The 17,026-nt window shown below is 45.8% G+C and overlaps 1 protein-coding gene across 2 annotated transcripts; it reads right to left on the bottom strand.

Annotated features, from left to right (window-relative positions):
• Positions 1-39: 39 nt before the first annotated feature.
• Positions 40-13,237, bottom strand: LOC122364426. 2 transcript variants are annotated; one of them, XM_043334782.1, is made up of 5 exons: positions 12,689-13,237; positions 9,972-10,121; positions 9,452-9,632; positions 8,940-9,083; positions 40-2,045 (listed from the first exon to the last, which is right to left on the bottom strand). In XM_043334782.1, exons 1-5 carry the CDS (start codon positions 13,208-13,210, stop codon positions 1,951-1,953), a joined length of 1,092 nt encoding a protein of 363 aa, XP_043190717.1. In that variant the 5' UTR covers positions 13,211-13,237; the 3' UTR covers positions 40-1,950. The 2 variants fall into 2 exon arrangements, with proteins under 2 accessions (XP_043190717.1, XP_043190715.1); XM_043334780.1 differs by having other exon boundaries at positions 8,914-9,083; positions 12,689-13,228.
• Between the last annotated feature and the right edge of the window lie 3,789 nt (positions 13,238-17,026).

Genomic DNA, 17,026 nt, shown 5'->3' with positions numbered 1-17,026 from the left:
AGAATCCTCGGACGAATAAGCCATCTTTTGACATGTGCCTATGTGTTTGGTATGTGTTATTTTGTATTTGCATTCCGTATGGACCAGTATTTTATTGTATTGCTTCAGTACTGCACATAAATTACGAAACGTTTCACAACAACCGGTGACTATAACAACGGCGTGTAAATACACGGAAGTTTGCGAAAACCCGCCTCTAGGTCAAGACAATTACGAGCAATTATTATTTGACACATCGATCAAAAAACATACGGCTTACAAGCACACCAAGTTATCATTATTTTCTACACTAAGAGTACAACTGTCTAAGCGTCATCACAATGAAATAAATCACTTGCAGATTTGATCTCACCTGAGGCCTCTTGCACCAAAATCCTCTTGCACCAATGCTTGGATTATTTTGCATCGTATACCCAGTCCAAGTCTCAAATGTAACAATTTGCGTGCAAAATTTAGCAAGCACATGTATGATTATGCATTGGGCTATTGCAAACAAATTTACCACCGTTAGATTAGCTTATTCTGAAACCGGTTTTTCGATTTTACCTAGCTAGGTAGTTTGGTGCAAGAGGCCTCTGTACTTACATACGTAACTATATGCTATACAATATACATCAGATGTGTACAGTGTACACTACAGTGTACATTGGTATCGTTGCATAGTTCAGCAACAAGTTACAGCTGCAAGCGACGTGCTTTCACAAGGGATAATTGAAAGCAGTGTTTCCTAATTCAGATCGCATCTATCAATATTTATTCGGCATGCAGAAGCAGAGGTTTATGTTTATGAGTTTGGTTCGCGGAACAATTGCGCGGGACAAGTGGTTTTCACGCGGGTCATATTGCATTTTGCGATACTCGTAAAGGCACGTCTAAATGCCCGTCAGATTCGTAATAAGTGCTGCACTTGCTCGTGAACGGTGCAACACAGGCTGCGTCATCCTACTATTACATCAAGTAAATAAATATGTTCACAAAATTACCCACAAACCTGACGCATAAGCTCTATGTGCTATAAAAATATATCATCTCATTACACACACTTCAAAGATGCACTCATTCATCTTACGAATGCACCAATTCATGACGTGACATTTCCCACGTCGGTTCAGCCGTGTAGGTGCTAACACATTTTAGCACCGCTTAAACATTAAAAAGCATACATATTTACATTTATATTTTAAAATCAGCGATGAACCTGGGTTTCATTATTCATGGCAGGCCTTTTGTATTGTTGTTTATGAATCCCGCCGTAGGTATTTATTTACAAAAACAAATTTGAAGCATGGAAAAGCGACTTCAAAGAATAGGTAGGTATGTTTCTTAGCACCGTTGTAGGTTGTAACTATATGTATGCGTAACATGCATGCATACAGCTTATATTCGCTGAGTTTAGTCTGCAGTACACCATTTGAACAGTGTTATGTTAAAAGAAGTGTCTTAAACCGTTTCTGTACAATAAATTGAGCCCTAAACATCATTTCAGTTTAAATGTATGTTCGAAGAAAATAAAGGTAAGCCACACATAAAACTAGCACATATTTATCACTGAGGCCCTCCTGTCTGCGCGGGACGATTCGGGATGCTGTGCCAAAACCATTAAAGACGCACAGGATTACCTTCTTCCCAAAGTTTCTCCTACTCCTCCACACACTAAGATCGTTCCGGAGGTCTCGCGTAGCCTCGCTCCTCAGGGAACTGTTAATAAGCCGGATCTTTATATACCTTCCCATAACACTTACTTCTCGCTCAGAAGAAAATCGGGCCAGGTCGGTTCCCAGAAAGCACCTTCAGGTGCGAGCCTCATCAGCCGAGTACCTCTTACATGAGCCGCCCGGTCGTCGGACGAATTCATTCTCAAGGGAGTACCACCTGAGACGAGTGCATTTTCAGATGAGTTGTCGCTCGGCCGGGTGTGCCATCCCTCAGATGAGCGTCTCCGGCTTTCCGTCAATATCTCTCGGGATGTGGACGAACATCTGACCGGGAATCGGTATCGGTCTCGCTGTCGGCTTCGGAGCCACATAGCTGATTAACGACTTGGCCTGCCGGCGATAAGGTCACGTCAGCATGCATTGTTTGGACGACGGGCTGAGGCAACAAACGGACAGCGGCGGCGCCAATAAGTCCTGAGAAAATAAACCAATGACTTGTTTAGACAAATTAGAATAGCGCCGGGGTTCATGTTTAGAAATAAAATCATATCAATATCAAATCAATAAAGTCAAGAAATAAAATCACATTAAGTATGACATTACCCGTTAAAATACAGGGACAATTACAAATAAAATGGTACGCAAATCCACATAACAGGGCTTGTTACACATATTCTTTTAATATTAAGGTTTGTGTTGCCATCATATAAAGCCGCATTGACAAAAGACAGAACTGCAACGAACGAAATATACAGTTGCAATGATATATCAATAGGGCATAGATGTACGTACATACAAAAAAAAAATCATGTCACGCATCATTGCATGCAAACCAGTTCCAAATTAAACACACATGCAAAACAGTTTAAGAAGCCTCAGCAGTACTGCATGCAAAATTTGGGAATTTAGTGTAGCTTAACATTTTATTGCAATTTTTCTCTGCATCCATTTGGACTCTGTCATGATCGACCATATGTAGTCAGGCTGGGAATCTTTCCTCAGACCGTCGTACTACTCCGTAATCTGGCAGAGGAATAGGCTGCGTGCCGGCTCTGATTGCCTGAGACGTCGTGATCGATTTCTATTCTCTTTTCATGGCTGCAGTAAGTAGCAGAGAAATACGACGAAAAACATCATTTGAACGATTCTCCCGATCGCTTCGTAAACCTTGATATAAATGTGAGAAGTTTGTGTCATAAGCTAGTTGATGTTTGCCAAGGACAATCCTGATAAACCAACGAAAGCGTCTGAGTCGGGTAGCCCTGCGTGGTTATCTCGTTTCAAGTGTGTACAGCAGACAACGGAGACGACACAATGCGCTCCCTATGTCCAGAGAGGAGAGTGAAGTAAGACACAGCCGTAAATGTCGATGCCATGTCGTCATAACGTCCACTTGAATGTGTTTTATCCGGCTTATGTCAAGCACCAATGATTACCGACCAGGCATCGGTAGGATTGTGATTGCAGGATTGCAAAATCCTGATTGCATTCCTTTTTGGTGGACTGCACCTGGATTTGAAATCCATTCCAAAAAACAGGATTTGATTGCGGATTGGATTGCATCATACTTCCATTTTTTGCAATCCAATCCGGATTGTGTTTGATTAGTGCTTTGAAATGGTTTGTTGCGATTGAAAATTATTAGATCGGCTTCATCGGCTTAATGTACTTTGCTATTAGGAGCTTTTTTTCAGAAATTTTGTCCGAATGGATGAATGGGTGGCTATGGGCCCGGGTGCCCCGCTAAGCAGAGCTTGTTGCGAATGACACCACGGACCCACCACCCCACCTTGCCCGCGCCCGGTTCACCGGTGATAATTTGGATCGAAAGTTTAACGTGCCGCAGGTAGATGGCGGCACGGTCCTCCCGGGTCTAGGGTGGCCCTCTCTCGCCAGTTGCCAGCTGGCTTAATATAGGAACGCGGGTCAAACGACGTGGAGCTTCCCGGCCGCGAACTCGCTGCCACCGAGTTAGGAGACGGACGCCTTATCCACTAGGCCACGGGGAGGACATCTAAACTTGAAAGAGGAGGCTTTACATCTAAACTTGAAATAATTTAAACGCTTTTAATTTAAACGCTCAAAATAATATACGCTGATGAACTACATAGGAAGGGCAAAGTTACGTATTTGAGGGCGAGTTTCAAAAACATAAAACACTGGTTGGGTAGAGGTTTCAATGTGGGGGTGTTTGAGGCAAAAAATATTTCCCATAAAATACCTGTGCCTTAGATAGGAATTACTCGCAAGACTAGGTACTAGAAATGGGTGATTTGGGGATGGAGGCACGGCCCTATGCCCCCCTCCCACCCCCAGACCCACTAGTGCACATAATAATACAAAAGGATTGCAAAAAAGGATTGCGGATTTGATCTCAATCCAAGTGAAAAAGGGGATTGCGGGTAGGAATGCAATCCACTTCGGCACTAGGAATGTGGATTGGGAATGCAATCCTTTCAAAAAGGATTTTACCAATGCCTGTTACCGACAAAGATTAATTTGATAACCGCCCAGTGATAACCGATAACGATCCCCATCGCACCTAGTGACGTTTTGTATCTTAGCATTAAGAAAACGCCATACTTTAATCGCACCAGCACTGAAAAATTGGGATGCGTGTGAAATGTGAACATAGCTCAGTTTTTGCGCAATTATGTAAAAAATGGCGTAACCGTATTATCTCCCCATAGGAAGTATAAGTCAATGGGGCATAACATTATATTGTGCGAATTTACCTACAATACCTACAATAAAGAAAAACATTATATAATATAGCATAGCGAAGAGAGGGAATGTAAGCTAGCAATAAATGATTGTTTGACTCTGACCTCAACTTTTCCAGTGTACACTGTAAAAAATATTGACGACCTATGTGTCAAAACAAGGGTCTCGAAACAGTCACCAGGTTGTCAATGCTTCCGGTACCTACCACTTGACTAGTTACCGCTTAGTTAGCTTACAGGCTGAGAACTATCCAGATCGTTATGATCCGGTATTGTAATGATACCCTAAGGTGTACCTTTGTTTTGAAGTGCTGAATTAACTATCAAGGTTGTTTGACGTTTGTTTTCGCCTCAATCCGAAACGAGGAAGACCCTCATCAAATTATTAGGTGAAAGCCAGCCACAGGATGATCAAAATACTAGGGGTAGTTTTGTCATAGTAATCTGTGAAGGGCGAGGAACAAGCCGTAGCAATGCACTCGTCACTAAACCAGCCTGAGATTATTCGCCAGGTAGCTGCTGCGTTTCCCTACTTGCTGAATCATGTTTGCAACTTTCCATTTCCAGACACTTTTTACGGCAAATAAATTGTTGGGTTATTTGGAAGGTGAATGACAATTTTATTTCTACTAGTCAATAGGTACATTTGTATTTCCGATTGCTCTAAAACTTTTTTTTTAATCGTTTGCGGTAGGTTTTTATTGTTCGCAGTAAAGTTGCGCACCTGTGAATCCTTCACTTAATGCGTTCCCGGCTTCCCGGCGCCAGTTGCGGTCTGCCGTGCCGCGTTCGGTCAGGGGTGTGCGCGTCTGTGAAGTGCGAGTGTTTATCACTGGGCAAACCTGTATCGTTTCCATTTGTGCAGTGTCTAGTTATGAAGAATTGCCTGCCGATATATGACCTGCAGTGATCGACGTTCTGATTCAATAACTTGCCATAAGCCATTATTCTCAACCAAATCGCGCAGAGACGTTTGCAAAGTTGTCGAGGGGGGGGGGGCAAGAGCGATTTTAAATGAATTGCTCTCCATGCAGTGCAATAGGACTTAGGTTTAATTTTTCGAAAGTTGTGGAGCCGCCCCCGGTGTCCGGCCTGGCCAACCCTCTCAAGAACCGACAGCTAACGGAACACTGAAGTTTCACTACGACGATTTCCGCCAAAGTTATGAAGAAAAGGCAAGTGCAAGAAGTACAAAACTTCTCTTGGTAATCAAAACTTAGGTTTGGCAAATTCCAAACCCAAAGTCACTACAACTGTGGATATAAATAAGCTGGTTATTGACGGCCAAGCTCTGGCCAATCTGAGGTTCAGACCTATCATCAAGTTCATGAGGCAGCTGCGGTTTGGGCGGCTCACGGGCTCCACTGCATAGGCTCAGGCAGGTACTCTACAACATGTCTTCTGTGTTCTTAGGTTCAGATCTATCGATAGGTATGTGCATGCTTCTGATTCGATTGATAACTGTAAACGGGCGCTGGAAGTGAAAGGTTCGCTTGATATACGAAAGGTGCATTGCAAGAAAGCACATTATTTCAGAAATGCACTTTCATTTTATCTTGAGCGTTTTTGGAATGGGCCAGATGAATTCGTCATCAAACTGGTAAGGGATTTCGTTTGAAGACCACCGATATTTAATAATATGATGGTCTTCAAACGAATTCGCTGGCAAATTCGATGACTGGATTGGGCGGCGTAGGATCTGCTGGTCATCTGACTATGGGTTGATTAGGGCCTAGTTGGGCCCCTAGTTTTGACCTAGTTTGAGCTTCATTCGTTAAGTAGGAACAAGACGATGCTTCTTTTGAACATCGTCACTAAACAAGCCGCCCTCGTTTTGACATTGTTTTTCGTTATTATTGTTACTAGGTACTTTGTTATCATACACAGCATTAACGAGGACCTGCTTCCAAAACAAGGCAGAAACGCTCCAGCTATTTTTGGGACGTGGTAAAAACTAACCGACACCTGGTAACTGTCATCTGACGAACACAAAACAAGCCAGGGGCTCGCAGCGTGTGTCAAAAGTAGGATGCAAAACTAGTCTGTACCCCCGACATTTAGCGTTGAGAATCATTTGACGAGGGGCTAGTCAATATTTTTTACAGTGTAGATTTCTGATTTCAGTTATTTAATCAAATGCCCTCTAACCAAATGCTGTCCTTATAAATCATTTTGAAGATTGTGTATTTTGTCCATGCCCGTGATGGTCTTTCTGTACTCATCACTGCTGTGCAATAATGCAAGCAATTCTGTCACAATGCAGTCGCTGCTGCGTTGTTTTCGTCTGATCGGTCCCGTACCATGTAATCAAGGCCAGCACAGCTATTATCGAGCGCCATAATTGTCCACCAATCACCATGTCGACGCTGGCGTCCGGAAGGTCGCCGTGGTTGTGCACGGAGGTGCTCTTCGTGACCACTCGTGACTCGTGACTATTTGTGACTTCGTGGTTACAGCTCATGACTACAACAAGAGAACGCTCAAATGAATAATTTGTCGTAGGTAAACCAAAACTTATACACAGCTTATCTAATATCGAGCATAATATATAACACTTTGACTCATTGGGTTTTCCATCGGCGATATTTTGACCGTGCCACAAGTGAGACGTGGTAATGTTTTGAAGAATAGAGCATTGACAATTTCGTGTTGTTCGGTGGACTCATATTTCCATTCACAGATTTACACACAAACACGAATCAGACGTAACATACACACGGACACCACCTACACAAACACACACATGACAATGCACAGATAGGTAAAGCAAAGAGCCCATCACGAGCAAAAGCAGCCCAGACGAAAGCTTTTCTATATAATTAACCCGCGCCCGGCTGGGGGTCCTGGATTTCCACGCCCTGCTGGGGGGGGTGTTTGAACACCCCCCCCCCTTGTAACTCGGCTCCTGGGCCACGTAGCGATACGCGGAAGGCGGCGTTCGAAAGAGCGTAAAAAATAATGACAAAATCACTTCGGTCAATTTTTTGGTCAGGTCAAAGGTCAGGTCACCAGAGGTCATTGAAGGCAAAATTTCGCCGATTTCCAGGTCGAATGTCGAAAATTTCCAAGAAGCTAACGCATAACTCGGGAACCAATAGAGCTACAGCGCCGCGGAAAAGTGCATTCGATAGCCCTATTAACGCCCTTTCTGAGTAATTCTCTCAGATTTGACCTGACGTCAACGGTTTTGCCTGCAGGGGGCAAAAACTGCAAAAATAGCCGATTTTTTTCGGAAACAGTTTTTTCTGCAATAACTTTTGACCCAAGCCTTGTACGAGCTTACTTTTACCGGCATCGTGTTCCTCTCGTCAAGACGCATCGAATGAACTATAACTTGACCTTGAAAGGTCAACTTGAAAATTTGACCTCAGGTCAAGGTCATGACCTGACCGGAAAGGGTCATGTTGCATATCAGTCGATCCGTATAGTCGAGCTGAACACATATAAGGCGTTTTCATCGCTCTAGCATGCCTCTATCAAAAGTTTTTTGCGAAAAACTGTTAGATACCATTCGTGACCTAAGATGACCTCAGGGCACAAACAAGGGTCACGGACACCATTTTCATGTTCAGTGTGTCTAAACCACTTGTACTTCGGTGTTTCGGAGTGTTTATAATGTCTTTCGTCCAAAAGAGGCGCATTTCAATTTTCTCCCATTGACTTATAATGGGGAGGTCGCAAAATTGACCTGACCTTAGGTCATCGATATCAAAATTCTGAGATATACATTTTGTACATGCTATTGCTCTTAGCAATCGCTAAGAGCAATAGCATGTACAAAACAATCGCTGAAAGTTTCAAAGCGATCGGTCACTCGGTGTAGCTATGACAGACATTGAAACTTTTTATGAGGTGAGGTCACTTCAAGTGACCTGGTGACCTGACCTTGAATGACCTTGGTCTGAAATTTTCACAACATGTGTAGAATTGATGTATGATAAGGTGTACCAGAAACGGCGGCGCGGAGCGCCGCCGTTTTTGAGATATTCGCGAAAAACCACAAGGGGGGTGTTCAAACACCCCCCCCCCAGCAGGGCGCGGGTTAACGTATCAGCATACAAACTGTACTTACAGCGTGCTCCTGTGCAAGGCCCAATGTGCTTTTATTATCTAAACCTGACGGGAAGTATATCGTCACAGGCCACAGCCGAGAATGCTAAGCATACGTGTAGCTTGGTGTTTGGATCTCGGCTATTCAATCCTAGGTTCACGCGCACATTGCACAATGTCTATTGCACAATGTCTATTGCTCTGACGCCCGACTGTGGCAGCCTTTATGAGATGCCATGCGATTCATGCGCAGGTATACCGAGTCACCTTCTATGCGGATGGCATAATTGGCTCGATGGTGCATCACGTCATATTTTGGTGTATGTAATACGTTTCCATGCGCTGCTCAAACTACTCAAGACAGACATCAATCTAAATATGTGATGAAGCTTCGCACAGTGAAATAGTTTTGAAGAAAAGCTAAACAATCGAAACTTCAAGATATCATGTCGGATGCAGCTCGCCCCAAAGCCACCGGCACCCACCTGCAGCAGACGTGACAAACACCTACAGTTGAAGGGTAGGGGGCCGATGAGGTCGCGCTGAACGCCGCAGAGAAGCAGGTTCTTCGACATCCTGAACAGCATCAGCAGCAGCACGGAGGCCACCGAGACCGCGGCAGCCGAGCCGAGCCGCAGCGAAGGCTCCATGTCAGCTGCAGCGGGGGGGGGGGGGGAGCAACGGGACGAACAGTCACTTCACTTCAGAAACCTTCACGATATTGTTGAAGGTTTCGGAGGAGCTGATTGAACCGATGAGTTATCAAAGCTTCATGAGCTTACGCTTACAAATGAACTTATTGCCAATGTGTTGCGACTTGCAAACATTGGATTACGGAACAGTTTCCATGATAACAGTCACCAACAGATTACTTGGTAGTCATGCAACAAGATAAATTATATATGTTTCACATAGCCAGCTAAGAATAAAACGTCCCAGCGGTCGAGTCGGCCACAGCCATGACCTCACACTGGTGACATGAGACCAGTCGATTTCGCGCAGACTTCACTCAGATCGGCTCACCGGGAAGGATGACGTCAAAGAAGAGGAAGACGCCGCGCCAGACGTTGATGACGCCCGTCAGTCCGAACAGGGCCAGGAGGTCGTGGGCGGTCAGCGCCGGCACGAAGGGCAGCAGGCGGTACCACCGCACCACCGGCCACTGGATGGCGTAGCTCAGCGCGCACACCACGAAACCCACACCCTGAGATGGAAGGGAGGGGAGGGTTAGACGGATTTCCGTTTTTATGTACAAGTGATACGTGGTATGTAAAATGGCTTGCCGATGGGAATTCGGGGACAAGATTAAACTCTCTGCAGGTGGGTGTTGAGTAGGGCGATTTGAGCTTGATGAAACACCCAGCTTAGCGGGAGCGCCTCACTTCTAGTAAGTCCTAACACTAAGACAAACTTTAACAAGCCTGGTGAGGACTTCACAGTAAAATATATATTCGCGAGGTAACAACTCCCAAAAGCGTCAAGTCGTTAGTGGAAGTGGTTAAGCTACGAAATAAAAGTAGCTTCTACGGCGTCTTCGACATACCAGTGAGATGGCCGTGGAGACGGGCGGGTCGCCGGGCAGGACGATCTTGTCGAAGAACCCCCACAGTCCGCGCCACAGGAAGGTGCTGATACAGGTGAGCACCACGCTCAGGAACGCGTCCATCGTGCGCAGGTGGTAGTCGTCCGACAGCTGCCGAACGTGCGGTAGGTGATGTTGGATAGGTAATCGCCATGCACATTATACAAAATGCATATTCCTCCTCTGCATTGCCCATGGTGAAGCCATGAAGTAGCAAACAGCAGCGAAAGAGGACTTGTTATCTATTGATACATCGTGCAGATTCAGACGACAGCGTTAGAAAAAGGCAGATGACAGGCTTAAAGAGTAAACTACATAAAATAAAGGAAGAATGAAGGAAGCTCACATTGATTGTAACATAAATGTTGCGACAAAAACGTAACTGAATGTGTGGGATAAAGAGCACTCATTATACGGCATCTCTCCAGGTTTAATATCCTGAGCGGGACCGACCGTTCCATTCTGTTTCTATATTCTGGCCGCCTTGACCTGCTCCCAGGTCTAGTTTAATTCGGTAGACGGAATGGAAGGGCGCCCCGGGGACAGGCCCACTGCTGGATACGGCGTCTCATTTCACAGTGAAACGGTGTCTCCGTCGTTTTGTGGTGGTATACTGTGGCATGTCTGGGCGTGCCCTCAGCACATCAATCTTGATGAAATGACACGAAGCCCAAAATGAAAAGAACGAAAAAGGCCCTGTGGTTAGATTAAAATTGACGTTGAAACCTTTCGCCAAGACGAAAAGTGCATATTAGAAGTAGCATATCAATTATGCCATTTGAACCATCGGTTCATCCATGGCATGGCGTTGCATTAGTTAGTTGAAATTATCAAAAATTGGAAATGTTGCGCATTCAAATTTGCTTGCTAAAATTCCAAAAGACTCCTGCACTATCTATAAAGTTTATTTAATCGCAGACACGCAAGTATGACACGTCAAGCAAGAATCGTTCGACAGCCGGCCCTTGTCTTTATTTTCGGAAATCGGTTTCAGCTGCACCACTTGTAATCCGAACCACTCCGTCCGCAACCTCGGGCTCACGGCTCTGTAAAGACACGCAATGGACACGCTACGACTTCGATTCGACACGCTACGGCTTCGATCAATGAGGGCTGCTCAGAGATTAGAGAACAGGCGAGGAGGGAAGCTCTCGAAACAGACACGAGGCAGGACGATACAATCGGCAATACAAGTTTTAAAGCCGGAAGTGTTTCGAAGAACCTAACCTAATTAATGTCATGGCATGTGAGACTGCCCTGCCTTAGTACAGTGTTTGTCGACCATTTAGGTCATTTTGACGCTTGTCGCCACTTTATCAAGTATCAACTATCAAGCCATTACGAAGTGTTACGAAATCACTGAAGAATCACTACGAAATCACTGTAGGACTACAACGATGCCGCATTGCAATCGAGGTCATTTAACAATTGGCTGTGATCTGAATGATTCTAATTTGCACAAATTATGTTCTTATTAAATTGCGATGATCTCTTAATTTGTTTAATTACGGGCAAACGAACAAACGGACAAGCGAACAAACAAACATATAGATAAACAGACAAAGGGACAGGCGGAAAAACGGATAAAAGGTACAAGCAGACAAGCGTGAAGACGGCCAAACGGACAAACGGACAGACCGATAGACGAATACAAGGATAGGCGGGCAGACGGACGAACGGACTGATTGATAAACGGACAACCATACAGACGGAAAGATGGACATGCATATAGACGTATAGACGGACAAACAGGCAGACGGATAGACGGATAGAGGGGCGGACAGACGGACAGACGGAAAAGCGGACAGATGGACAGATGGACAGACGGACAGATACATAAAAATACATAATAAAGGATACATAATAGCCGTTTTCACGACGGGCTATCCGGCAAATGCACCTAATTTGACCAAATCTGCACCTCATCTCTTTTACAGCAAATATCTTCATTTTATGAATTTATGTCAGTGTAATCGATGATACTCTCTGATAATATGACAAAGGAGGCATATAAGCCTTTAGTGCAACCCTAGCTGATAGCTTCTAAGAGATACACTGAACCTAATTTGACCAAATTTGCACCTAATCTGCACCAAATGTGCACCAAATGTGTACCAGATGGCCGTCGTGAAAACGGCTAATAAAAACTACGCTAAGGATTAGCGGGCTAGTGGCTCAACATGAAAGGAGTCTGTCTTATTAAAATTGCGATGGCTTGTTAATTTGTTTAACAACGGACAAACGGACACTAATAAACAAGCGAACAAACAAACAAATAAATAAAACGGACAGAAAGGACACTTGAGGATTGAGGAACGACAAAAAGAGGAAACGAGCTTATCAGCGGTATCACACATGCTCTAAAGTGTCAAACAATCAGCGGTTGCGCTGAGGCCGGGTGGTGTCATCAAATGGAATGTCTTCAGTAGATGATCGCGGATAACTGTGGAATGCTGTTATTTGATAGCACAAGGCACTTTAAACACAAGGATGCCCAGGATTAGCTAGCCTTTCGGCTTACACAGTCTTACGCCTGATCAAAACGATAAGCTTGAGCCTGAACAGTGAACAGTCGCTCAGTTAGGTTTGAATATTTGAACAATTGCGCCCTCGATAGGTATGTTTCGGAAATCGGATTATAGTCAGTAACCCATAGCCCATCAACCCGCTATTCTCACCGTTGTATCCAATGGCGACTCGAAACTGAAGAACGTCTTGGGCAGGTCCACATCCACGCCGAGTGGCAGCGCCACACACGTGTTCAGGAAGCGCAGCTTGGCCAACACGACGAACCCGGCGACGGCGAACATGCCGTAGGAGAACCACGAGAGGCCCGAGTCGGTGTCCATCAGGAGGAACACGCCACGCCACAGAGACACCACTCCGATCCAGAGGCACACGACCACCCCGCGCGCGGCCAGGCGCCGCGCCGCGCCGGCACTGCCGCGGAAGAAATACAGCTGCAGCCGATCGCGCATAAAGGTCTGCATGTAAACCACTACGGCGCCGATAGTGAACGAGGTCCATGCCGACGGGCGCGCCGCGTTCGGGAACACGGCCGCGTCCAGCAGGATCCAGATCGACTTCCAGGCGCAGGTGGTGAGCAGGGTGGCTACGAAGAAGGTGACGGCGAAGTCGGTGGCGGCGGAGAGCCGTCGCTGCCGGCGCGCCGGAGAGGGGAGAGTCTCCGGGTGACCCATGCTGCCGTCCGGCGCGAGCGGCGCGCCCACACTGAGAGCCGCAGAGAGGCTGTCGACGGCGAGTCGATAGCGCGCCGGTCAGTGGAGGATGGGACGCCGCGCGCGGGGCACGTGAGGAGTGGATCGATCAGCGCCGTGACCCTCCGGCGCCGCTGATCCCTCTTCACACGCGCGCTCCAGTCAAACTGGCGTGGGCAGACGTGTTCAAAGTTCACACGCTCACTCAGATACGCGGGAGCTCACACTCATGAACTTTATCTGAGTGGCATGATGCGTCTCTTTACAGGACCTAAAGAACCTCTTCTTCAGTCAGTCTTCAGTATCCCCATCCAATTGGGACCAAACCGTCCACATCCCTTTCACAAATCGATCTTTTCTTAACCCGCGCCCCGCTGGGCTATTCAGCCATACGCGCCCTGCTGGGGGGGGGCAGATTCTGCCCCCCCTGTCTAACTTCCGAACCGATGGTCGTAGAAAGACGGGGAAAACGGCAATCGAAAGCTCTCAACAAGGCGGATCTTAAGAGCCCAAATTTTTTTGCTTAAGTAGGTCAGAGGTCAGGTCAAGGTCAGGTCAAGGGTACAAAATGCAAGTTTCTACAGTATCGGCCTTGCACCGTAGTTGCCGAAGAATGGACTGAGACTGATTGCCCAAAACGTGTTCTTAGACTACCAAGACAATATTCGTTGCACACAATGTCATTCAAAGGTCAAGGTCAAGGTCAGGTCAGGTCAGGTCAGGTCACCAAAAACAAAATATAGAAAAGGGCATGTGCGACACATGTTTTATGGGTCATTTTACTTATGGAATTCAATAGGCACACTCAATAAGTGATATGGACCACCTCTGGGTGAATTTCAGGTCGAGGTCAGGTCAAGGTCAGGTCAAGTAAGGTCAAATTTTGAAGTTGGTTGTTAAGGCCTAAAAAGGTGTCTATCCGATGCAGTTTTTCACGGCGAATCGAATGGTGCTATTTTTGTTTCCGTACGAGGTCTAGAACTTCCAAAAAAATCATTTTTCAAAATTTTTGTGTGTCGTGACGTCATAAAATTTTGAATAACTCCCACATTTTTGAACCGATTCTTCTAAAAATTGGTATGTAGGTGCACATAGACCACTTCTTTGACATATATTCCGGTTTTTTCGATAAACTCAATATTTTGGATTTTATAACTATTTTCCCAAAAAAGTCAGTTTTTTGGAAAAATTTTGGCCAAAATCCAAAATTTTCAAAAAACCGAGATAGCCATTTGATAGACAAAGTAGAATCACGTATAACCTTTTTTGTTACGTCTTGATTCCTTTAAAAATGAAGATGTTAGCGGCGTTTGAAATTTTGCCGTTTTTTAGGCGAAAATGGCGAACATGACGTCACTAAAACGTCGATTTCTCAAAAATTTTCCGACGGATTTCGCTCAAATTTTCAGGGAACGTGTCAAATTGATGTATGATAAGGTACTGAAAGTTTGGCGTCGCTGGCGTAACGCGTTTAGAAGTTATTGGCGAAAAACGGGAGGGGGGGCAGATTCTGCCCCCCCCCAGCGGGGCGCGGGTTAACCTACACGCAGAGTAGACAGCACACATGCTACATAGTAACACTTGGATTGTTTGACCGTCTTTAGTTACCGTCTTTAGCCGTCCTTTTATGTGGTTGTTGCCAGGCCAGTTGACCTCAGCCCCGCCCATTTAGTTTCCATCTCTCGATGGATCCCGGAACCCATTCTCTTCGGCGACAGAAGTCCCCAGCCGTCTGATCCCCCGGCTATTGGAGCGTGACCATACTCGGAAGTGTCGTCCCACGACTTCCAATAGCGTGACCGCAGTCGCCACTGCCGACGGGTAAAGGCGGCCTTCCGTTCACATTGAGAATAAGTACGGCTCGCGCTCGCCTGCCGTCTGTTCAACTTTAGGGGCGTGGAACTTGGAGGGACTGAGTGTATAGTGTATACTGGTATACGATAGAGGACTGCAAAGGATAGGGATCCGCGAGTGGAATATTTCTGGCTATCGTGACTTCTAAGGGTCATTTAGAACCGATGTAGCTCCATGTCAGTGGACTCAGATAGCAGAGCCGGAGATTCGATGGAAAATATGGGAGCTCGAAATGCGAAGCTTCTACATAAATGCACATTGGATCCAGTGGTATCTTCCCTACAAATCATTTATTAAAGATAAAAATATTCAGAGTGGCATGTAGTCAGGTGTCACAAAAAGCAAAGGTTTACTTTAAGTAAATTTACACGAGTTTAAGGGCACAGGGCGCATGACCCACTACGCTAGCAATCCGATCTGCGATGAGTGTTTTCGAACTGCAAGAGCTAATAACCGGGCTGCCAACCGGGCAGTGAGGCTCGTTTACCCGCAGATAAGAGATGTCGAGCAATGTGAGTGCACTCACACTTGCCTCTTGCTTAACCCGCGCCCTGCTGGGGGGGGGGGGGTGTTTGAACACCCCCCCTTGTGGTTTTTCGCGAATATCTAAAAAACGGCGGCGCGGAGCGCCGCCGTTTTTGGTACACCTTATCATACATTAATTCTACACATGTTGTGAAAATTTCAGACCAAGGTCATTCAAGGTCAGGTCACCAGGTCACTTGAAGTGACCTCACCTCATAAAAACTTTCAATGTCTGTCATAGCTACACCGAGTGACCGATCGCTTTGAAACTTTCAGCGATTGCTAAGAGCAATAGCATGTACAAAATGTATATCTCAGAATTTTGATATCGATGACCTAAGGTCAGGTCAATTTTGCGACCTCCCCATTATAAGTCAATGGGAGAAAATTGAAATGCGCCTCTTTTGGATGAAAGACATTATAAACACTCCCAAACACCGAATTACAAGTGGTTTAGACACACCGAACTTGAAAATGGTGTCCGTGACCCTTGTTTATGCCCTGAGGTCATCTTAGGTCACGAATGGTATCTAACAGTTTTTCGCAAATAACTTTTGATAGAGGCATGCTAGAGCGCTGAAAACGCCTTAGATGTGTTCAGCTCGACGATACGGATCGACTGATATGCAACATGACCCTTTCCGGTCAGGTCATGACCTTGACCTGAGGTCAAATTTTCAAGTTGACCTTTCAAGGTCAAGTCATAGTTCATTCGATGCGTCTTGACGAGAGGAACACGATGCCGGTAAAAATAAGCTCGTACAAGGCTTGGGTCAAAAGTTATTGCAGAAAAACTGTTTCCGAAAAAATCGGCTATTTTTGCAGTTTTTGCCCCCTGCAGGCAAAACCGTTGACGTTAGGTCAAATCTGAGAGGATTACTCAGAAAGGGCGTTAATAGGGCTATCGAATGCGCTTTTCCGCGGCGCTGTAGCTCTATTGGTTCCCGAGTTATGCGTTGGCTTCTTGGAAATTTTCGACATTCGACCTGGAAATCGGCGAAATTTTGCCTTCAATGACCTCTGGTGACCTGACCTTTGACCTGACCAAAAAATTGACCGAAGTGATTTCGTCATTATTTTTGACGCTCTTTCGAACGCCGCCTTCCGCGTATCGCTACGTGGCCCAGGAGCCGAGTTACAAGGGGGGGTGTTCAAACACCCCCCCCCCCCCAGCAGGGCGTGGAAATCCAGGACCCCCAGCAGGGCGCGGGTTAATGCACTTCAGTGTCGTAATTAAAGCTCCTTAGCAACATGAACTTCGCACTCGCACGAAAATACCTTGCAAGATCACGAGTAAGTGCCGTACCTAGCTCAACTTTCTGAGCCTTGACCTGAGACCCCAACGACACCGTTAATGGGTGGCGGCGTCTCCTTTATCCGAAATGGACACTTATCAGCCATCATCAATGAATCAGGGCT

Source organism: Amphibalanus amphitrite, unplaced genomic scaffold, assembly GCF_019059575.1.
Source record: "Amphibalanus amphitrite isolate SeventyFive unplaced genomic scaffold, NRLGWU_Aamphi_draft 000676F_arrow, whole genome shotgun sequence".
NCBI classification, from domain to species: domain Eukaryota; kingdom Metazoa; phylum Arthropoda; class Thecostraca; order Balanomorpha; family Balanidae; genus Amphibalanus; species Amphibalanus amphitrite.
The sequence above is the reverse complement of the archived record's forward strand: the minus strand, read 5'-3'. Positions and strand labels throughout refer to the sequence as shown.